This window comes from Thamnophis sirtalis, unplaced genomic scaffold (assembly GCF_051295495.1).
Source record: "Thamnophis sirtalis isolate CommonGarterSnake01/CBP01778 unplaced genomic scaffold, rThaSir2_p1.2 scaffold_8, whole genome shotgun sequence".
Classification (NCBI taxonomy): domain Eukaryota; kingdom Metazoa; phylum Chordata; class Lepidosauria; order Squamata; family Natricidae; genus Thamnophis; species Thamnophis sirtalis.
The window spans coordinates 65014855-65039420 of NW_028261388.1; the positions used below are offsets into that span (position 1 = coordinate 65014855).

At 40.5% G+C, this 24566-nt stretch overlaps 1 protein-coding gene across 6 annotated transcripts in view; it reads left to right on the plus strand.

Moving 5' to 3' along the window:
• DMD (dystrophin) overlaps positions 1-24566 on the plus strand; it is a 1286665-nt gene that overhangs the window by 1083960 nt on the left and 178139 nt on the right. For all 6 annotated transcript variants that reach the window (XM_087721810.1, XM_087721811.1, XM_087721815.1 and 3 more), the window contains exon 61: positions 15559-15619. In XM_087721810.1, the coding sequence (XP_087577936.1) occupies positions 15559-15619 (61 nt within the window). The remainder of the gene's footprint in view (positions 1-15558; positions 15620-24566) is intronic.

Consider the following 24566-nt stretch of genomic DNA (forward strand, 5'->3'; position numbering starts at 1 on the left):
TGTAGTAATACATAAGGAATGATTATGGCTTCAAAACTAAAAGTTAGAGTCCAATTATAATAACTATATTGTTAAAATAATTTTGATAGCTAATGAAATTAAGAAAAAATAAGATTCTATTGACGATAAGGACATAAAGCATTTATAAAAAGTAGAAACTAAATGGACATGTTTATAAACATAGTATTGGAAGAGAGACAGAGCAGTTCTAGAATTATAACTTTCCAAAATAAAACTGAATTCTTGGAGAGAGAGGCAGAAATTAGTTGATTTAAGAACTCTCTAAAAACTCTTAATAGAAATTATTTTGAACTTGTTCAGAAAATCCTTCATTCTGATTAACACAAAAAGATGGAATGTAGATTTAAAGATAAGCACCAATCTAATACTTTTGGCTAAGAGTGGAGCCAATCCAAGACACAATAGAGCAGTAGGCAGACAAGAATCTGTGTGTGCAATCAAAAGTATAAACCTGTACGATTGAATGAAGCATGGGTTGTTTGACCTGGAATAGTGAACGTTTTAATGTCAAAGGATTGATCCACAGCAGCACTTGTTCAATATTTGTGCAATATTGCAGTTTAATTATCTGCAGGGGTTGGGGTTCTAACAAACATTTTTGAAAAGTGGTAGCTTGAAAGGAATCATTTGATCTGAAGAAAAAATACACCTGCAGGCAGAATTGATTCATACCCCAAGCCAAACAATGAAGCTGATATATTAAGGTTGATTTTGTTAGAATCTCAATCAGAGCAGCTCTGGGTTTGGGGACTTCCCCAGCTGTAGGACTACAATCCCAAGTCAGAGGGGCCAAAACTGAGGGTGTGGGTCCCCAAGCCTTACCACAATGGGAAGGTGTCCTCAGTAAGGTCAAAAATGTCAAAATGGCAGGTGCAAATGTGATAAAAAAGACATCTCTTCTTTTTTTGAATAGTTTTTTTAATTTTTAAACATACACCAATATCATCAATATCATCGCATGGACCATGTGGTGTATGAGCATCATTCATTTTGGTACTAAACCAATATTAATACAAATAAAAATTACTCTATTAATCAAATGAACATAGTCTAGTGTTGTTATATGTATTAATATCAGCACGTACTCCTTCATTTTTCAATTAATCAATATTTACTACATCCTAATAGTCATAACACTATTCTTAGTCATATCTAATATCATCCTTTTTCAAAATCTAATCTTAACCTCTAACATTCACTTTAGGATATGTTATACTAAAGCATGTATAACTATATTACCCCTAATTCTAATTTTTTAATCTCTTTGATCTATTCTCAGTACATCCAATGTTGTTGTTGTGGTGGTGGTGGTGATGATGATAATGATGAAAAAAGATCCTTTTTATCCATCTTTTATCTAAAGGCACCGTCTATATCCCTGGCATAAAGCTGTTGAAAAAAATCTAAGCTGAAAAACTCTTTGCTGCCATCTAGTGGTTATTTAGTTTAAAAAAATCCTTTAAAAAGAAAAAAAAGTTCCGACACAGCTGATTGTCTGACAGCTGACAGATGAAAGATTTTTTTACTTTTTAAATGCTATTTTTTAAAAAAGTTCTGAATCAGCTGTGTGGCAATCAGCTGTGCCACACATGGAAACTTTTTTTTTACTTTTTAAAGCATTTTTTTAGTACTAGTTTGGGCAAACCAGTAACATTTTTATTTCTGGTTTGGGTGAACCAGCCCAAACTGGTAGCATTTCACCCCTTGTTTGATTATAGTTTAATATAGATGGATCTCACTTACAAACTGCCTTATGCAGCAGCCACTCAAAGTTAGAATAGTGCTGAAAAAAATGACTTTGTAACCAAGGCACTTATTTACAAACTTCCCAGACTCACTCATACATGATTTTGTCATTATAATTAGTTCATTTTGTCTTGTGCCTCACCCATTTTTTATTTAAAAACTAGGTACACATAATCCTCACCTACAATTGGTCACTTAGTGGAAGTGACTGGCATACAAATGGGAAGTAGGTGTTGCTCTACAGACTAACTCAGTGGTGGGATTCAAATTTTTTTACTACCAGTTCTGTGGGCATGGCTTGTTGGGTGTGGTAGGGGAAGGATACTGTAAAATCTCCATGTGTGCATACTCAGTAGGTAAAAAATGATTCTGTGCATGCACAGAAGCAAAAACCAAGATGGCAGCCAATAGAACCGGTTCGGAGGCGTGGCCGGCTGAGTTACTACCTACTTGGCCAAACCAGTAGGAACCCACCTCTGGGCAGGCTCCATTATGGCTGTACATCGAGGGCTACCTGAATGCACAAGCATACCCTGGAAAGGGACACTCCAAAATAAGGTATTGTTCTGCCTCAGGTTTCAAATACTGATTCAGGCATTGTTGCTATGGTAGCTCATGGCATATTCAAGGTCCAAGAGATAACCACAGACAAAGCATGGAAACCAAACCAAAATATCTGGCAGGCTTGTCTGAATGATTTGCTTTCAAAAGGAATGCACACAAAAATACTCCAAAATCAGTTCAAGATTGTAAGAGCTATGTAAGGTTTGTAACCCAGTCCAGACTTTAGAGGTTCAAGGTTTCATACATGAAACAGGATTCATAGGAATGTCACACAACAGCCAGAACTCAGATATTATTTCCAGAAAAAGGAACATGGTTCAGGGCTGTCTTTTAAATCAAATTGTAGCCAGTTGTCACTAATCAAGATATTGGGTCTTTACTTAGCAAGAAGCCTCATAGAGTGCATTTCTACTCTACTTGTTGGATTTGGAGGCCTTACATCATCTTTATTTGACTGCACCAGCTGTCCAAGTAATGCTTTTTTTATCAGATTCATGTGATTCTTTGTTTGGTGTCTCCTGACATTACACAGGTTTAGCTGGAACAACTTTCTTAGATTCAGACTCTGAGCCATGAGAGCTACTGAGTATTTTCTAGATTCTTATGTGCAGGAAGTGATAATTAATTAAAAGGAGTAAAGGAAAAGTATAAACACCATTCCCTCATAATTGGAATTTGGGGCCTCTAAGATAATGATAGTAGTTTACCATAGTGATAAAAGGCTATGCTAGACAATAGCTAATGCGGAACATATAAAGGCAAAGATCATTTATCTTTGATTTGAGATAAATCAAACCCACAAGAAAGCAGGGAGGGGAAGGATAACAAGAAGGAAAAGACAATCAAAGAACATTCCAGTACAGGCTAAGAACAAGCCTCGCACTTAAGCCCATTCAACACTTTAAAAATTAGATGATCTGCTAGAATCTAAAATTTTTAAACCAGACAATTTGTACTATAGAACTTTAAATCCTTAAACTAGGCATTCTTTAAATGTTAGACTTTTAGCTAGACTTTAGTCCCCCAAATTTTAATTTTAAATTGTATTTTAGAATATCTATATTCCAAATTGGACATTTTTCCTTTTAAAAATCTGTGGTAAAACCCTCTACACTTTCACTCTCAAATTCTTTTAAAATCCACTCATGGAAGAAGGAACTGATACTATTGTGATCTGCAGAACATGTTCCATGTATATACTAATGCCCATAGAATATCCAAAATACATATGTACCAAATGTAAATTAATCAAGTTACTAGAAGAAAAAGTAAAGGGTCTAGGGGAAACTCTAACCACTCTGAAACACGACCTACAAAATGAGAAACTCCAAACCTTGCAAAAAGAATATGCCCAAATTGAACATAATAATGACCAAACAACTTCTAAAACAGTTGACCTCTTAGAGGAAGAAGAAAGATGGAAACATGTCACTCATAGAAAAAAACCCTGTCCAAACCAACCCACTCTGATGCAGCCCCACTGCCAGTTCCAGTGACCCAGGCCGCCAAGTTACTACTGGTTCAGCTGAACCAGGCCAAACTGGTAGGAACCCACCACTGGAACAGAACCTGCCGTCTGTAGATCAGACAGTCAATCCAGAGAGATATGTTGTTTCCCTGGAGCTAAAATCAAAGATGTGGCTGCCAATGAAAGGACAAGATCCAGTAAGAGAACAAAGAATTCTAGAAGTGAACCATTGGCTAAAGGGTTGGTGTCGCCAAAAGAATTTTGGATTCCTGGACCATGGTCTGTACTACTTCCAAAATGGGCTTTTGGCAAGGGATGGATTGCACCTCACAAAGACTGGGAAGAATGTTTTTGGGAAATGACTGGCTCAACTTATCAGGAGGGATTAAAACTAAAATTGAGGGGGGAGAGTGACCAGTCTTTAGGGTCTCCAGGACCTAATTCCAAGCAAAAGCCCCTAGAAAGCAAGGCAAATAACAAAGCAAGGGAGAGAAGACGGCATGGAAGTAACAGGCAACAGAGAGAAAGCAGAGCTGCTGAACTCATTCTTTGCATCAGCCTTCACACAAAAAGAAAATATAGCCCAACCTATCAGAAACATAACTGTAAAAGACAGACTGGGGGGGGGGGAAGTTAAAATAAGCAAAAAAAAGGGTAAGAGAAGACCTGTTTGTTCTTGATGAATACAAATCACCAGGACCTGACAGATTACATCCCACAGTTCTAAAGTAGCTGGCAGATGTCATCTCAGAACTGCATCACATCTTTCAAAAATCCTGGAGCACCGGGGAACTACCAGAGGACTGGAAAACAGCTGATGTGGTTCCCATCTTCAAAAAAGGGGGAAAAACAGACCCAGGAAACTACAGACCAATCAGCCTAACATCAATACCCAGGAAGGTACTGGAAAAGATAATAAAAAAACAGGCCTGCCAGCACCTAGAAATGAGTGAAGTAATAACTAGCAGCCAGCACAGGTTTGTTAAAAACAGATCATGCCACACCAATCTTATTTTATTCTTCAACATAGTGACTAAATTAGTAGACCAGCGAAATACTGTGGACATAATATACTTAGACTTCAGCAAACCATTCGACCACAATCTACTTCTTCATAAGCTAGAAAAAAGTGGGATAGATAGCTTCATCACCAGATGAATTTGCAACTGGCTGACAAACTGTACTCAATGAGTACTTAAACTGTACTTAATGGGTCTAAGTCTACATGGAGATAAGTAATCAGTGGAGTACCACAAGGTTCTGTCTTAGGCCCAATACTCTTCAATATCTTCATAAACGATTTAGATGAGGAAATAGAAGGGGAACTTACCAAATTTGTAGATGATACTAAGCTGGCAGGAATAGTTAACAGCTATTAGTTTGAGCCTAGAAGGATCTTGACAGACTTGAACACTGGGCCCTATCTAATAAAATGAATTTCAATGTAGAGAAATGTAAAGTCCTACACTTAGGTAAGAAAAATCAAAAGTACACATATAAATTGGGTGAAACCAGGTTTAATAGCAATGATTGTGAGAGGGATCTTGGAGTCTTAGTGGACAACCAGCTAAATATGAGCCAGCAGTATGCAACCACAGCCAAAAAAACCAGTGCAATCCTAAACTGCATTAACAGAGGGATGGAATCAAGATCAAGTGAGGTACTAATAGCACTCTATAAAGCCTTAGTAAGACCACACCTGGAGTACTGCATCCAGTTTTGGTCACCACACTATAAAAAGATGTTGAGACGCTAGAAAAAGTGCAGAGGAGAGCAACCAGGATGATTAAGGGACTGGAGACTAAAACATAGGAAGAACAGTTATAGGAACTGGGCATGGCTAGTCTAGTGAAGAGAAGGACCAGGAGAGACATGATAGCAGTGTTCTAATATTTGAGGGGCTGCCACAGAGAAGAGCGGGGTCAAGCTATTTTCCAAAGCACCCGAAGGCTGGACAAGGAATAATGGATGGAAATTGATCAAAGAGAGATTCAAACTAGAAATAAGAAGGAACTTTCTGACAGTGAGAACAATCAACCAATGGAACAGCTTGCATTTGGAAGTTGTGGGAGCTTCATCACTTGAGACTTTCAAGAAGAGATTGGACTGCCATTTGTCAGAAATGGTTTAGGGTCTCCTTCTTGAGCAGGGGGGAGGGTGTTAGATCAGATGACCTATAAAGTCCCTTCCAACTGTTTTAATCTATCTATTTAAAGAAAAAGGAGAAATGCCATAAAAATAGAATTTAAGCACTGTGTGGGATTATTAATCAAGTTTCTGTCTGAGAGTAGTTTGTAACATGCTGTGTCTGTTAACTGATTTAAAAAATGAAAAATAGTGATCGTCCAATGGTGTTCACAATAAGATATGACACAGTCTTATTTCAAGGCCTGGCACACTCCAGGATTCCAAGGAAGAAATTAATGTTTAATATATAATTTGCATCAAAAAATCCTGGCCTTTTTCTTGACAAAAGCCTTTTTATAAATCATGAAATATCTATTTATTACCAAAAATTCTGGAGTTCTACTACCAGTCATAGATATAAATCTGATGCTGCTGTGTTTTGTCTTGCCACAATGTAAAGTCTGGGGAAAGAAGGATATAGTAGCTTGATATGGTGCCTCTAGATCAGTGATCCCCAACCCCCAGTCCGCGGACCGGTGCCGGGCCGTGGAGTACCTGGCACCGGGCCCCGCAGCGGCCGGGGGACATGATCGCTGCAGCGCAAAGGCTCCTGGGCCGTGCGCAAAAGCTCCTGGGCCGTGCGCAAAGGCTCCAGGGAAGAGAGCCCCGCGCAGGTACGCACGTGTGGCCCAAAGCTGACGTGTACCTGCGACCCTGCAGACGTCTCCCCAGTCTCCCTGCGGCTCTACAGAAAATGCCTCGCTCAGAAGACGTCTCCCCGGTGTTCCTGCGCCTTTAATCAAAACAATCTGATATATAAACAATCAATGTGTCGTCGCGAACAACTCCCCCCCACCCCTGCGCGCGCTCAGCGGGCCACGGTAAAATTATCAAAGGCTGACTGGTCCGCGGCGATAAAAAGGTTGGGGACCACTGCTCTAGATGAAAGTTAGAAAATAGTGTTATGATTTTTTCTAAGCCAGTGTAGGAACAATCTGCCTCATTTCATTTGCCTGGAATTGTGTTAGACGTTATGTCTATGAATCCCTGCTTTGCGACTTTTCTTTTCCATTGGATATGCTACTGATGAAAGCCGATTTATAAACAAAGTATTAGATCTTGATGAAAGAAATATCACTACTCAAGTGATATCTCTTAGTACCAGTGACGTGCAGTCAGGGGAGGCAGGGCCTCACTGCTGTCATCATGAAAAAGAAAAACAAATTTAAAAGGAAAAAGACAGAGGTAGTTGCTGCCAGAGTCACAGTGGATAACTCTGCTTAGTGCTTAACTGCAAGAGGAGGTGAGAGAACCACGTGCCTCCTTTACTCTATCTTTATGATCACTTGAGCAGAGTTAAGCAAGGGTTAAAAGGTGAAAAATTCCTTATACAAAGGAGGCACGTGGTTCTCTTGCCTCCTGTAAAGGGCATTTTTTAGAGGCTTTTTGAGTTCTCTGGGAGCAACTAGCTCAGTCTGACCTCAGAGCTCTTGCCTTTCTCCTTTTATATTTTGTTTTCATGATGGCAGGCAAGAGCAGAGTTGAAATCCTCTCTGAAACAGCTGGAAAAGGTCCGTGTGTGGGGAGGGGGGAGGAATTCAAAAAGTTTGATTGCATGCAGAGCCAAGTTGCCTTTTCAAACACACACACACAGAGACAAACACACACACACACACACACACACAGCTGGATAAAAGTATATAAGCCCAACTTCACTGATTACAAGTTTGAAAATGCAACATGGCTCCACCTGCAATCAAAGGCTCGGATTGGAAGGCAGGAGGGGAATGGGGGGGGGTATGGCAGAGGAGCTGCTTTCAAGCCATTGGAAAATATATCCAATCCAACTTCTGTGTTTTTGTTTGTTTGAGAGTGAGTGAGAGAGGGATCCAACTTCTCTGTTTGTGTGTGTGTCTGTTTGAGAGGGTTCCACCACAAATCCGCGAAGCCCTTATCCGCGGAGACATAAGCGCGAAGACTAATTCGCGCCATTCGAAGCACTAAGGAAAAACGCGACCCTACCGCGATGACATAATCGTGGAGGGCAAATCCGCGCATTCCCAAGCACTCAGTACCCTAAACCTAACCCTAAACCTAACCCTAAACCTAACCCTAAAACAAACCCTAAAACAAACCCCTAAACCTAATCCTAATCCTTACCTTAATTGAAATCGGCTTTCTGCCGCGACACCGTTTTAAAGCGCCCTTCTGTTGCCGCGCTGTTGTCGAGGCGGTGATGACGCGCGGTGATGACATCGCGGCTTTAGCGATGCGCTTATGTCTCCGCGGATAAGGGCTTCGCGGTTTTGTCGTGCCACGGTTTGAGAGAGGGGGGAGGGAGGGAGAGAGGGAGGAAGAAGGGGGAGGGAGAAGAAAAAGAATGAAAGAAAACTTATTTTGCGAGGGGAAAAAAGGCTGTCGCTTTAAATCGGAACTGAGCATGCCTGGCTGTGGAATTCTGGGAGTTGAAGTCCACAAGTCAAAAAAAATTGCTGCCTCACCAGCCATAAAGCTCACCACACATCATTGCTTAGTACAGTATTTGCAAAATTTACTGAAAGAGCATAAAATCTAATTATGCAGAATGTCAAAAACTGTTGTTACTTCAAAACCATTTCATTATAGCAAATGTAATTACATGACTTCATTTTGGAAAGAAATAATTATGTATATAAGATTCTGGAACCATATGTTCAAGCTAAAATGCTATTACCAATATGAATTCAAAATCATGTAATTATTGGGCTTCCGAAGAGCTGTAAAGACCTGGCTCTTTAGGAAAGTATTTGTGGAGGTGGGGATGCTGGCATTTGCCAAAATTGCATTACCCATCACTAACTTGTTAAAAACCAAGGATGGGTGATAAACCCAAACCGAGGCAACCACTGAACTGCACCATGGAATGCCAAACGGCATTTGAAAAGCTAAAGAGATCATTTTTGGCAGAACCAGTGTTAAAGCATCCAGAGAAAAACCTTTTGTTATTCAGATGGATGCCAGCAATGTGGCAGTCGGGGCAGTTCTTCTCCAAGAGAATGAGTAGAGTCTGTGCATACACCTCCAAAAAATTAACAGACACTGAAGAGAGGTGAGCTGTTTGGAAGAAAGAGGTGTATGCAGTCCGCTGGGCCTTTCTCACATGGAGGCATTTTCTGGAAGGGAGTAAGAACCCTTTCCAGGTATGGACTGATCACAAGAATCTAGAGGCTCTTAAAACACCCACAGAAATTATCCCCAAAGAGGGAAGGAGCCAACATCGCGATGATACATCATGCAGTCTCGACAGTCTGAGACCACCGATGACACTTTTGCCTCTGGACGGTCCAGCAGGACCTAAACCATCCCGGAGAGATGATGACCAGGAAGAGAAAGCCTTGCTGGTCTCAGGGACACCGCAAAATCCCTGATTGATCCAAGGGAAGCACTTCAAACCAGCGGCAAATAGGCAGCCCTCAGGCTGACGAAGTTGGAGATGGCTCTGGAAGGAAGGAAGTGAAAGTGAGTCCATCGGGTGAGGTTTTTTTTTACTTTGAGAAAGATTGCCCAAAGAAACCTTTTTTAAAAAAAAGATAAATTAGTCTTTAAGTAAAGAATAAAGTGGCGAATTTAATGCTTACTGGACTGCCTTAGACAGTTTTTGTTCTTGCTTGCAACAATGTTTTGTGGATTGAAGTGATTGTAATGTTTCCTGTTTCTCCACTTGAAGTGAATGGACTGATTTTTTCCTTTATTTTCCACCACTTTATTTTTTTTTTTTGGCTTAAATTAAAATTCTTTTTTTATTTTAACAAATTCCTCTTTATATTTGCTATAAAATTATATTAAAGATACTTAAAGATTTTTGTTTTCCATAAAATTGAGGGAAAGTATAAAAAAGTTGAATCTGCCATTCAGAAGCCTGAGTTTGAAGTTTTTTCCCCTTGAAACAATGTATCCTTTGTTTCACTCTTATTTGATTTCACTGACTTTGTAATGGAAGGGTTTGGAACTTGTTTATAAAACCGGATAAAGACTCAAGGGCACGAATTGCATTTTGCAGGTGCTCTTGGAAAATATTTTGGCAAGAGAAGGAAAAGGAAAGAAAAAGATAAGAACCCTTCTACTTTGAAAAGTATAAAAGAACTTGTGCTTAAGACTCAAAATAAATATAGATATATTCAGAAAAAAAGGCGGATTTGAGAGATTTGAGAAGAAATTGGCTAGACTATTGTTTATCACAGCAAAAGATGATGGGGTTGGAGCCCCAAAAATTAAAGAAGAGAATGAAAATACAGAAGATAAAGACAAGATAACAGATGAATTCATTAATGGAGCAAATGTGGGTGAAAGCAGAAGGAAGGGAAGATGGAAAAGTGAATTTGACAATTTGAAGCTTTATCCCAAATTTCAAGATACAGGAGAAAAAAAAAAGCAAAAAAGATGGAGTTAAGAAGACAAATCTATTCAGAAATAACTTTCACAACCAAAGATAAGCTAATGTTAATAACAATTCAAGGGCAACGAGAGTACATGAGAGATTTTCTAAGCAATAAAAAGTGGAGAGAATTTCATAACTTTGGAAAGGAGCTGAAAAGATAATTGACACAACAACTGGCAAGAGAGATAAGACCATTTTGCTACTGGAAAGATACAGGTTGATAATGATAGTTGGCAATAAAAAGTTAGCTAATCCTTGGTGATTAATAAGTAGGGATTTTAGCATTTTGTAGACTGTTTTAAATTATCATTGAATGTTTATTCGTTAACATATAATTAACTATGACATTAATAATGAAATGTTAACCTTAATTAAGATAAATAACCTGGCCATAAATTGTAAATTGGGATTTAGCGAAAAGACCTATAAATCTTATTAATAATTTTTTGTTTAGATCTTGTTATGAAGGTATAATTAATTTGGGTCTGATCAGAGGAGATGCAATACAAATACTAAATAATTGATACTTGTGGTGATTAATAAGTAGGAATGTTAGCATTTTTTAGATTGTTTTAGATTTTAAATATTTATTTTGTTAACATATAATTAACTACGATAATAATAATGAAATGACAACCTTAATTAGTAAAAATAAACTGGATATAAATTGTAATTTGGTACTTAGGGAAAAGTCCTATAAATCTTATTAATAATTTTTTTGTTTAGAGCTTGCTATAAAGGTATAATCTTTTTTGGGCCTGAGGAGAGGAGAAGTGATACAAATAGTAAATAATTTTTAGTTAACTACAATGATAACAAGGAAATGTTAATGGATAATGCTTAATGATATATATGTGTGTGTTGTACCAGTAAAAGCAAATTGGACATAAGCTTTAATTTGTGAGTTGGGGGCAAAAGGGGGGAGGGAATGCTTAGATATCCTACTAACTGACTTTATTTTAGAATATGTTATAAAGGTGTAAAGTCATGGGAGATTTATTGAGATTGCGAATGTATGCCAGTAGGTGGTTTGTCTTTAAATACAAATGATTTCAGATAAAAGCACGTTTAAGTAACTGTAATCAAATGAGAATTGTGGTATAGTGATAGTAAAATACATACATTTTAAAATGTACAATTCAATTTGAATGAAGTATATGTAATGATTGTGGAAGAAACGCACAGAATGTATCTGTAACCAATCAACACGCTTTCTGCAAGATGTAACGAAAGATGATTCTTTTTTTGTGTTTTTGTTTAACTAAAACAATAAAACTTTTCAAAAAAAAAAAAGAAATGATCCCCAAAGCACGTATGATGGGCCCAATATGCCAAATGCTTCGATTTCACTCTCAAATACCTTCCTGGGGGGAAGAATTTCCTAGCCAATGCCCTATCCAGACTGCCATAATATAATAGCTTAAAATCAGAAGTAGTCAAACCCTTGTTCCCTGTCTCTCAGCTAGCAGCCAGAGTAATGACCAGAGCAGAAGCAAAAACAGATCCCCAATGGACAACACCATGACTCAAGTGTTTAAGGAAGCTCTGCTCACTGACAAATGGTTTCAGGCTCATAAAGACACTTGCTTACTAAAAGGCGGCCTAATGTGGCAGGATGGGAAGTTGTACATCCCAGCTAGCCAAAGATTGGACCTTATGAAAAGCTGTCAGAACTCAAAATTAGTTCACCAGTTCAGATTTGTAAAAATGCTACACCTAATAAAGAGACAGCTCTGATGTCCATCTTTAAAAACAGACTTAGAAAGCTACGTGGCCAGCTGCCCAATCTGTGCAGCAGAAAAAAGAAGGAAAATCCCAGGACTATTACAAGCAGTAGCCAGGCCTTCAACACCCTGGAGAGAGATTTTATCGTAGAACTGCCCAAAAATGCAGGAAACACTGTCATCTGGGTGGTGACTGACTTATTCTCCAAGGACTTTATACCATGCCAGAAAATCCCTACTGCAAAAGCCCTAGCTTAGATGTTCCTACACCATATATATTGTCTGCATGGAGCTCCCCAAAGAATTATCTCTGACTTGGGGGGTTCAGTTCATGTCAACATTTTGGATGGCTTTTCTAAGCCCCCTGGGTACGGACCAAGGTCTGAGTTTGAGTCACCATCCTCATACGAATGGATCAGTGACATGCGGTGAGGTTAAAGGCTGGTGAGGCAAAAAGAAAGAAAGAGGCTTTTGGCCACTGCGGTGGTTTGTCCGACTCCGACATGGAGTCGGACAAAGCGCCGGAGCGGCCAAAAGCCTGTTTCTTGAAAATGGGCACCGGGAGGGAGATTGAAAAGGGCTGGCCTTGGTGAAATCACAATGTAAAATAAAATCTCCCCTCCACATTTTCAAGCCGTTCGCAAAAATGCCCCATTCCGATCCTTCAAATGCTGCAATCCTGGAATATGTGGAAGGCTCGAAATGGGGCATTTTTGCGAACAGCTTGAAAATGTGGAGGGAGATATTCCTGCCTCTCACCCTGTTCTTAAGGTCAGCACAGACTGAAAACAGGATAAGAGACAAAATCCCCCCTCCGCATTTTCAAGCGGTTTGCAAAAACGCCCCATTCTATGCTTTCAATCCTGCAATCCTGGATAATGTCAAGGATCAGAATGTAGAGTTTTTGCAAACCGCTTGAAAATGGGGAGGGGGGGATTTTGTCTCTGATCCTGTTTTCAGTCTGTGCTGACCTTCAGAACAGGGTGAGAGGCAGGAATATCCTCCTCCACATTTTCAAGCTGTTTGCAAAAACACCCCATTTCGAGCCTTCAGTGTGAATATGCAGATGAGAAGCCACCTCTTATAGGCATGAAAATCCATACACTTGGGACATCGGAAGAAGCCCTGCGAGGAGACGCTGCTGCCGAAGTGCAGGAAATCTCCCCCTTCCCCACCTACAGATCGTCCTTTCAAAGAGGAATCAGTGGTTCTTTAAAGAAAGTCAAAGACAAAAGGCTCTTTTTGCACCATCGAGGAACGAGTCAAACGACTCAAATCCCGAGTACCTCGCGGGCTCCTTCTGACATCCCCCCACCCACAGCCTTTTGTTTAATAGCGATTCCTTTCCCCAATGAACTAATTGTGAAGTGTACCAAGCGGATAATCAGCACACCTGTTTTTAAACCTGGGATGCCTTGTAAACTTTAACAGTCATATGATACGCGCACACAAACACATCAGTTTTCACCCGCAAGTGGTTTAAAGTAAACAAGATACCACCAATAGCCTTCCCCACCCCCCACCCACCCCATACCTAGCGACTCGAAAGCCCCGGCGAAGCCTCGAAGCCCCGGCATTTGGATCTTCACTTTCCGACTGCTTCTTGCCACCGCCACACTCCACCAACTCTTGCCCCCCGCAGTCCTCCGACGAACAATCCTCTGCTTTCTTCAACTCGGACGGAGCCGGGACACCCAAGCTGCTGGCGGGGGGCGGCAGCATGCACTTTAAAGTGCATGCCGGCTCGGCCGCCATTCAGTGAAACATGTCCTGGTTTGTGGCCGGGCAGCACGCTTGCACTTTAAAGTGCATGCCGCCCGGCCTCAAACCAGGACATTTTTCACTCTATGGCGTACCGAGGCGGCATGGCTTTAAAAAATAAAATAAAATAAAAAATAAAAAAATAAAAAAATAAAAAATGAAAAATAAAAATAGATTTGCCAGCCCACGTGCCAGCAGAGGCAGGTAAACCCCCCCACACACACACATACACATAATAAAAACAAATTACAATTACTTAAATTACAAATAAATCGAATCCCTTCCCCCTGCCCCCTCCCTCTGACCCACATACCTTCCAGCTGCGTCAAAAATGCAAGATTTGGTCTAGCCGGGACCAGGCAGGCTAGGCTAGTTGCTGCTAGAGTCACCACATGGATGACTCTGCTTAAATGTTTTAAAATAGGCTCTAAACAAAGTGCCCTCTGCAGGAGGAGGCGGGAGAATCACGTGCCTCATTTGCATACAGAATTTTTTGTTTTTTAACCCTTGGTTGACTTTTAAAAGGCGAAAAATTCCTTATGCAAAGAAGTCCCATAGTTCTCTAGCCTCCTCCTACTAACTGCACTAAGCAGACTCAGAGTCACTGTGACTTAGAGTCTGGGAGCAACTACCCTGGCCTTTTTAATTATTTTAAAAATTGTTTCCTTTTCCTAAGGAGACTGGTGAGGCCCCGCCTCCCCTGCCTCTAGTGACTGCACGTCACTGGAATGGATGTAGTGTATGAATTCAGTACTGGAACAGTACCTAAGATGCTTCATCAACTACTAACAGGATCTACCCTTCTGCCCTTTGCAGAGGTTGCCTACAACAATGCAATCCACTCCAGTACCGTTTTCACCCTGTTCCTGGCCAGTAGTAAGAAAAGTTCTCAAGCCAGAGCAGCCTTTAAAGCATAGGCTGACAAAAAGAGAGTAGACCCCAAGCCATTCAAAGTAGGAGATAGAGTACACTTGTCCACTAAGTTCATACAGTCCTTATAACCCTCAAAGAAACTAGGACCTAAATTCATAGGCCCTTTCCCTATTAAACGCATCATTTTATTATTTGAACTGCCTGAATCTCATGATTTCCCCTGTGCTTGACAGCCACTATACAGGCACCACAAAAACTATTGAAAAATTTGATTGGTCACATAACTGATTCATTTTATGACCATCATGACTAATGACTGTGATGGGAACACTCCATTACAATCATAACTTGAGAACTTTATATATAAACTGAATTATAGAATACAAATATAAATCACATGCTGCACAATATACTTCTTTCATGGCATTATTAGATTCATAACAATGTGAAATTACAACTGCAGTTATTTACCTGGTGTTGGCCTCTATTCGTATCAAGTTCTCAATACTATTATTATTAAAGCCAGATGGCTAAAATAGTTTTGGAATTTTTATCCACCTATCAAGTTCTTCCCAAGGACCAGTAATAGCGAGATATTGTTCTTTGTTTCTGTTATTTAATAACTGAAAAGGTTTTGCATTTATCTTTGCAAGTGAATAAATTCAATTTTACTAAGATTAAAACAGAACACATGTTAGTGCTTCCTGTCTTCATGGACAACTGAATAAAGAGTGAACTAACATTTTAATCATAAAGATTAAGATAATAATTAGTAATAATAATATTTGTTTTGAACTTGAACTAAATACATTTGTGATTATTTTATGTTCCATTTTTGTGTTTTTTTTAATTAACAGCTTCTGTCCAGGACCCATGGGAAAGGGCCATATCACCAAACAAAGTGCCCTACTATATCAAGTAAGTATTAAACACGCATAATGCTTAACCTTCGGGAGTTTATCAGGTAATTAATTTAATTTTCTTTGAAATCACGAGGGTTCCATTCCTGTGAACAATACTGGTTGATACCTCAGTTGCCGTCTATTATCATCATGAGCAGCAAAGTTATTATTTTAAAAAATAAAGTTGTGAAGATTGCTTGCTGTTAAAACTCAACTATGTTTTCATTATACAAATCGTCATGTACCTTAAACATTTTTCAGTGGTAATCAGCCTATGATTAGGCAGAATGCAGTATCCACATTAAACTGGCTGTCATGAAAGATCAACAAAATGTTAGTTAATGCATTATGACTGTATTTTTATTACTAGAAACATTATATTTTTTTCCGTGTTAAGATATCAAACTAATTTGGCCAAACTTGTACATATTGCATTTTATTTTGTGGGCAGATGTCCTGTAGCACAGGACAGGGTGTGTTTGGTAATACTGAGAGCATGTGGTGCGTTTCCTGCTGAGTAAAGTCTGAACAGCATGCAAACATCTTTTTTTGCTGACACTATGGTTAGGAGCAGAATCTACTGAACTAACAATTTTATATAAGCTTTATTTCTAGAAAAAAGCTACTTCTTAAATCTGTTTATTACATTTGGAATACAATTATACTAATATTAAAAACATATTTTATAAATTGAATATGCAGAAGTTTAAATAAGGTTATTTTAGAGTGTTGCAGAAAAATAATATGCTTCCTGATAAAATGTTTTGGCCATAAAATGGATCAATCAATTTATTTAAGCAATTTTTAAACTTTATAGCTGAAAAATATATTTTGATTTCTAGATTATATAATATTGCTTTGATAATGAAAAACAGATGCTACCTAGCTTGGTGTGACGTTCCCAGAAAATGACCTAATTAATTTACAAGCCTCAAGACAAAGTTCAAAAGAAATCCATTCATTTATTAGGATCAACATTCTGGCATATACTCCTGCGGAGCCAAAACTGGCTTCTGCTTAATTGCATTTGAACTTTACCCCTTTATCTCCTCCGTTCTATCATGTTCAAATGTTTTATTTTCATTTTCATTTTCAATTCATACAATCACTTATATACTGTGCATAACCGGGGCCATATAACATTGAACAATAACCACAGCCATCCTTGTCAAAAATACTCCCCAAAATACAAGCCCAATAGACCACATCAACCCTCCATACACCCTTTCTTTCACCCCCCTCCAACTTTCCTTTCTCCCCTCCAACATTCCCCTCTCCTACTTCCCCTCTCCCTCTGTCATTCCTTTCTCCCACTCCCTCCCTTCCACCTCACCCTCCTTCCGATCCTCTCTCCCACCCTCTCTACCCCTCTTTCTTCTTTCCCTCTACTCCTCCCTTTGGTGTATTTCTACTATCTATCAATATATTCAGCTTCTTATTTTTACACTAGCATTAAAAATGCAACAGTATACAAGTGCAATCATGTTACTTTAAAATCTGGCACATACTATATTTCCCCCCTCCCCCCCTCCCCCCTATGACCCCACCTCCCTCCCCCCCCCCGACTTCCCAGAGCCCAAACACGGTATAGCTTTTTATCAAACCCAATCTAAAATATATTAAAACCAACGAAATTAAAGAAAAAAAAGAAAAAAAAAGAAAGAAAGAAAAAGAAAAAAAAAGGTCAGTACAGTCTCTACGTTGAACTCAGCTTCATGCCGTTCCACAAACTTTAAACAGTTTACATTATTCCTAATCTTAGTTGTTTGATCACCTACAAGATGTCCCCTGAAGTTATTTGTGAGTTTATCTTTTAACTGTACCCTTCTCTAACTAGGGGTATTATCTTTTTATCTAAGTATCTGTGTATATCTAAACCCTTAATATTATCCCCTTTGTACCTCCTTCCCTCTATGACAATTTAAATACACTTCAAATTATTCTATTAATTTCCTCTTCCAATTCTTCTCGTTTTTGCCCTTGTTTATGTCTATGTATTTTGTTTATGTTCATCAGTACTCCTCTCAAATATGCTTTACTTACATCCCCTACAAATTGCATGAATATACCCTTATTTGTTTTCAGAGCAAAGTATTCAGATAGCATTTTTTTAACAATCATTAATATACTTTACATATCTAAATAGACCCTAAACTCTCATTCAACCTCCAAGACCTTCTTGCCTGCACTACCCTTCCCTATTCCATCCAAACTGGGTTGTGGTCCAAAAAGACCCTCGCCGCAATCTTTGTCTTCTTCACCCTAGAAAATAAGTCATTAGCGATTTATATAAAGTCACTCCTTAAAGAGGATTGATGTCCATCAGAGAAAGAGGTGAAGTCGCGCGCCTCTGCATTTTGAAGTTGTCCATCAAGTCTTTTTCCCTTCTAGAATTAAGTCAAATGCGATATGTCTTCCAAAGGGACCTGCTTCAATTAATTCAGCCTTAATGTCTTTTACAACTATACCATTTTTCTTTTCCGTAGCAGAGGTCACAAAATATTGACCAAGTTCGGGGTCAAACAAATATTTTAATCAGTTAATTTAATATAAATTTCTTGCAGACAAATCATATCGTTCTTAAACTGTCTGAGGTAGTGAAATATTTTCTTTCTCTTGTGTAAAGAGTTCAGACCATAACTCCTTGATCAATGACCGATGATTATTCAAGTTATTGCAATATGCCTTGTTTTCCCATTCGTCTGGTAGTCATACGGCTAGATCCTTGTTCCCTGGTCCCTTGCCCTTCCGGAAAAAGGAGATGGTGCTTTTTGTCTGGTAGTTGTGTAATTTGCTGTTTATCTTGTTTTTCTCGTAGTTTTTCTCCAAATCCAAATAATTCCGGGTGTCCCACCTTCAGATTCTTGTGATAAAAATCTCGGGCTTCCCATACAGAGTTGAGACGATATTTTTGCTTATCAAATGTAATTATTATACCAAATGGCACATCCCATCTGTACTGTATCTGACGGTTTCTGAGTTCTTCCACTAGAAAAGCATAGTCTCTCCTGGCTCTTAGCATTTGGGGTGGTATTTCTTTCAGAATAATCAAGTCCTGTCCGCCAATTTGAAGCCTGGTATTATAAGACTTTTGTAGTATCATGTTTCTAAACTCTCTTGTAGTAAAATATATAATTACATCCCGAGGGAGTTGTCTCTGTTTTGCCACCAAAGAATTAGCGCGATAAATTTTTTCGATCTGCCAATCAAAGTTGGACCCCGGTCTTTCCACCAGACGGTTAAAAGCCTCTGAAAAAATCTGCTTCAAGTTCTCCTGTTCATTTTCACGCAGCCCTCTGACTCTTAATGCAAGCTCCATCTGTTTATAGTGTAACATAACAATTTGTTTTTCAGCATTATCAACTTTTTGTTGCGCCACTTCAATTTTGGATGTCAAGTTAGTGTTGGCTTCCTCAAGAACCTCTAGCTTATCTTCCATTTCAGAAACATATTCTGTCAGTACAGTTACAAGTCCCACCATATCGTCCTTTGTTTTAACAATCCTAGCATCAAGCTTATCGTGTAAACCTGCATTAAATTTCTTTATCTCCGCTCTGAATTATCTGAGCATTTCTAAATTCTGTTCTCTAAATTCTCTAAGAGTCTCAAAAAAAAGTTCTTTCATTAGCAAATCACCAGTAGGGGGCATAGAGGGTGGGGGCTGCAACTTGATGCCAGGTGCGTGGGATGTACTCCTAAAAAGAGATCTTCCCGAGCTTAAATTTGTTGCCATTATATCTTTACTTCAAGTAGTTATTCAGCAATTAATCAAACTCTGCTTTCCAAGAAGTGGAACTAATTAGTAAGAGGCTATTCCTTTGATCTTTGTTATCACTGTCTTTGCTGAGGAGTCAGAATCGCCATCTTGGGAGCAATTACACAAAGGAAGCTCTTGTAAAACTGAAGCTATGATTTTTTTTTTAGAAAAAGCAAATAAAGTTCTCAGGTACGGGCTCTGCTTGTATTAGTTTCATATAAATATCTCAAAAATTGTCCTAAGAGGGGTTTCCTTGCCTTGCGCTGTAAAAACAGCCGAGGTTTCTGGCCGGAGGTATGACTCAGCTTTGGTTGTCTCCCCCCTTCCGTTTGCAGCAAAAAAAAAAAAAAGCTGCAAACTTCAAAGAAAGCTCTTACCAGCTGGATCTCTCCCTCAATCTTCTGGCCTGAAGAATGAGATATCTGCTAGGTGTTTAGGCAGATAACGAACCAGAAATCTGGGGGCAGCTCAATTAAGCCGCCGCCAATGGCAAAGTCCCACCCCGGAAGTCCTCCTCCGTTCTATCATGCATCATAAATCATACTCAAGAACTAGGTTGTAGAAATATGAGATCCGATTCAGGCATGCATGGAATCCTCCCTTGAATGCCAACTTGATAATAGTCATGGCAATGCTTTACAAGTTGACATCCAGCTCCCCTCACTTCCCAAAAGCAACTTGTGTGACACAAAGACAATTTGAGTACAGATATATAATTTAAGGATGCGTTCCTCCTCCAGGCTTGCCTGGATTTTCTTCATGGAATTTTGCTATAAAGCAATCAGCCTGGATATTACTACTTTTTATCCAAGATGTCTCTGATAAGGGGTAGCCCTTCCACTTGATTAAGTATTAGAGTTGTCTCCTGTGCCAACTCAAATCAAGGACTCGTTGAACTTTATAATGGGTTTGGTCTCCTATGACCATAGGGCCTGGGGGCTCCCAGAGTAGTAGTCTCAGAGTGGATCCAATCACAGGTTTTAAGAGGCTACTATGAAATGCCGGGTGTATCTTCCCCACCAAACAAGGCAGTTTCAATTGCACTGTGACTGGGTTGATGATCTTTACTATGGGGAATGGTCCCATAAACTTTGGCCCCAGTTTCTTGCTAGGCAGTTTTAATCTCAAATATTTTGTGGAGAGGTAAACCTTCTCTCCCACCCGGAATGGCTGTTGTGGAGCCTGGTGTTTATCTGCCTGTTTCTTATAGGTTTGTGCTGCTTTAACCAGTGCCTTTTTGACATTTCCGCAAGTTGCTTTCAGCATCGACATCCAATCAGTCAAGCTGATTGGGGGGTCTCTTGGATACTCAGACATTGGGACGCAGTCCATGCTGCTCACTACTTTGAATGGTGTGAGTCCTGTCCTACTGAACAGCATTATTGTATGCAACCTCAGCAAAATATAAAAGATCTGCTCAGTTGGACTGCTGATAGTTCACATAGCACCTCAGGTACTGCTCCATCATGGCATTCAGTCTCTTTGCTGCCCCATTGGTGCTCGGATGAAAAGCTGAAGTAAGACCCTGCAATGACCCAATTAACCACAGGAACTCCCTCCAGAACCTAGCCGTGAACTGGACCCCTCTGTCTGAAATAATTCTTCGAGGTACTCCATGCAGTCGGTAGATATGCTTCACAAACAGTTTAGCCAGCTTGTGAGCCGAGGGTAGTCCTCTACAGGGTATAAAGTGTGCCTGTTTAAAAAACAGGTCTATTACAGTCCAAATCACCGTGTTTCCCCCACTTTTTGGCAACTCTACTATAAAGTCCATTGCGATCTCCTCCCATGGCCTCTTTGGCTCTGCTACTGTTTGCAGCAGCCCAGGGGAGTTTCCCAGTCATCTCTTCATTGTGGCGCAGATGGTGCAACTTTTCATGTAACTATCCACATCTTTCTTTATGCCAGGCCACCAGAATTACCTCCGGGCTAAGTGTACAGTCTTTAGGAACCCAAAGCGGCCTTCTGGTTTGGTGTCCTGGCTCCTCTGGAGAACTAGGGTGCGTAGGGATTCTGGGACATAGAGCTTCATCCCCTTCCATGCAAGGTCATCTCTTTTCATCAAGATGTGTTGGTTGTTTTGGAACCAGGGGTCTGCTAGCAGTTCGGTTTTTAGCCTTGTGGTTAGGTCACTTGCGAGTTGGTCTTGCTGGTCTCGGCATTGCCACCTGGTGGTTGCTTGGGCAGCAGTTTGAGTAGAGGGAATGATGGCATCCACTACGTGCTCCTGTTTGCATTTGTACTAGGGCACGCAGAAGAGGGCGTCAGCTAGAAAATTCCTCTCCCCTGGAATGTGCTTTAAAACAAAATCAAAACAGTTGAAGTATTGAGCCCATCAGAGCTGTTTGGGTGGTAGTTTCTGTCAGGTCCTACGTGCCTCCAGATTTTTGTGGTCAGTCCTGACTTCGAACAGTTTCTACCCCCCTTCCAACATGTGTCTCCAGGTTAGCAGTGCTCATCTCACTGCTAAATCCTCCTTTTCCCATGCGGCCCATCGTTTCTCTGTGTCTGTGAGCTTGCAGGAGGTGTAGGCACAGGGTTGTAAGTTTCCTTGATTGTTTCTTTGGAGTAGCACCGCTCCCACTGCCAATGTTGCTGGTGCCTCCCTGGATCATGAAGGGTTGTTTGGTGTCAGCTTTGTAGCTGTCTGTGGGTACGAGGGGGGTTGCCAACCTAAGACGGCTTGTACTTTGGCTGGGTCCATCTCTATTCCCTCATTTAACACTCGGTATCCCAGGTAGTCTAACCATGCATGGTGGAATTCACATTTTGATACCTTGACGTACAGGTTGGCTGCCAGAAGTTTTTCCAGTACTTGGTGGACCAGGGGTATGTGGTTGTCCATCGTCTCAGTGTAGATAAGGATGTCACCAGGTAGATGAGGACCCCCTTGTAGAGGTGCTTGTGCAGCACCTCATTTATTTACTACATGAATACCACTGGGGAACCCTGCGGTCTGAAAGGCATCACTTTGAATTGAAAGCTCCCTAGGGGGCAGTTGAATGCTGTTTTCCATTCATCTCCCTCTCTGATATGTACTCGATAGTATGCTTCTCTGAGGTCTAGTTTGGTGAAGACTTTTCCCTTGGCCAGATGAGATAGCATGTCCTTCATGAGGGGGGGAGGGAGATGATGTAGGTTCTGTACACAAACCCCATTTATTCCTTGAAAGTCCACACATAATCTCATAGTTCCATCTTTTTTCTCTTTGAAGAGGACTGGTGCCACAACCTGTTGCTTGGCTGGCTCAATGAGCCCCCTTGCTAGGTTTTTGTCTATGTATTTATGCATCTCTTGCATTTCACAGAGTATTATGGTGTACAGTTTGGGCTTGGGTAGTTTTGTTCCGGGGATGATTTCGATGGCACAGTCTGTCTCATAGTGAGGAGGCAGAACATCACACTCAGCCTCACTGAATACTTCTGTGAGGTCCTGATATTCCATTGGAATCAGTTCAGCCTCTGGGGTTTTGTCGGATGTGGCTGCCACTTGTTGTGAGCTCCATCTCCTTCAATCAGGTAGGGGAGGGGGGCTGCACTCCAGTCTGTGTCTCCTCCCTTCAACAGGATCAGATGTCCCTCCCCTCTCTTTTGGGCAGCATGATGCCCCCCCCCATCATGAAGGGTGGGCCGGTCAAAATTCTCCCTCAGTTGCTCTATTGCACTCCCCAGGGATTCCATCTGGGGCTTTGGGAGCCTGGCTTGTGCCCAGTCCCACCTACAGTCCACCCTTGCCAGTTTGCTTGAGACCCTTCCTTGTATCTGGGAATTGGGGTAAGGGAACTCTACTTCAGCTGCCTTAGGGGCTAATTTCCACCAGTACTCATCCTTTCTTGCTTCTGCTGCTAGGAAAGACATCTCTGCGTGGAAGTCTGGAGCTCTGAAGTTAGGGGCTGGCCAACTTCCTTCAACTGAAATCAGGCTTTCTTCCAATAATTTACCTTCTGCCATGGTTGCCTGATTTTCCCTCCAAGCACCCCAGGTATTGGGGGAGTGCTCGGAGAGCCCAGAATTCAGGAAGTCCAGAAATCTTGATAGATTTTAAAAGTCAGGCTCTCTGTGAAGTTCCCAGAAGATGACCTAATTAATTTATGAGCCTCGAGAACAAAGTTCAAAAGAAATCCATTCATTTATTAGGATCAACATTCTGACATGTACTCCTGAGGAGCCAAAACTGGCTTTCACTTAATTGTGTTTGAACTTTACCCCTCTGTCTCCTCCCTTCTGTCATGCGTCATAAATTGTATTCATGAACTAGGTTGTAGAAATATGAGATCTGATTCTGGCCGAAAGTATGCATGGAATCCTCCCTCAAATGCCAATCTGATAATAGTTATGGCAACGCTTTACAAGTTGACACTTGGATAAATACTCATTTCTTCCACATTTATAGTTTTATGTCATTAAAAGTTGCTGAAAATTAAATATATAAAATATTTAATTATATTCAACCACAGCATGATACAGACCTGATGTCAGCTTCTGCTTTGCTGCTGCTTCAGCTGTCATGAAACGGGGAGGGAGGGTTTGGTATTTGGGAGGGTTATTCGATGTGCTGGAGGAATGTTCTAGTATTTACTGGATGGTTGGACTACGCATGCGTGGGTGCTTCCCGCCTGGACCAACGGCCCCGACATTCCATCTTCGTGATGCCTTTTGAAGTTATCTCACACCTGACACTTGACGGACTTATGATTGGCCTGAGGCTATGATCCCAAGGGGTGGGGAATGGACTATTCTATATATCAATTGCTTTCGCGCCTAATTAAACAGACTTCGCTTCGCAACTGCTCGCTAACCATTTGTAATTAGTAAAAGTACTTTTGATTTCCAACACTTGGAATCTCTTGGTCTTTCTTTCCTAATTATATAATGGAGGGATGCTGACACCTAACCTCAAATTTTTCAAATTGTTCTTTGAGTATCAAAATAGTTATTTTAAGATTACAATCTATATAGAAACTGTCAATCTGTCTTACCATTTATGAGTTTCAGAGCTGGGCTTCAGCCGGTTTGCACCAGTTCCGGCAAACCAGCAAATGCCACCACTGGCTGGCCCCACCCCTCCCAGACACTCTTATCTCGCCTTGCCTGCCTTGTCCAGTGCCTAAATTCATCCTTGCAGCCCAGCTGCTCTCTGTTCCTTCACTCACTTGCCCAGACCATGCGATCCCCGTGGCCCAGCTGATCTCTGCACCTTGGTCACT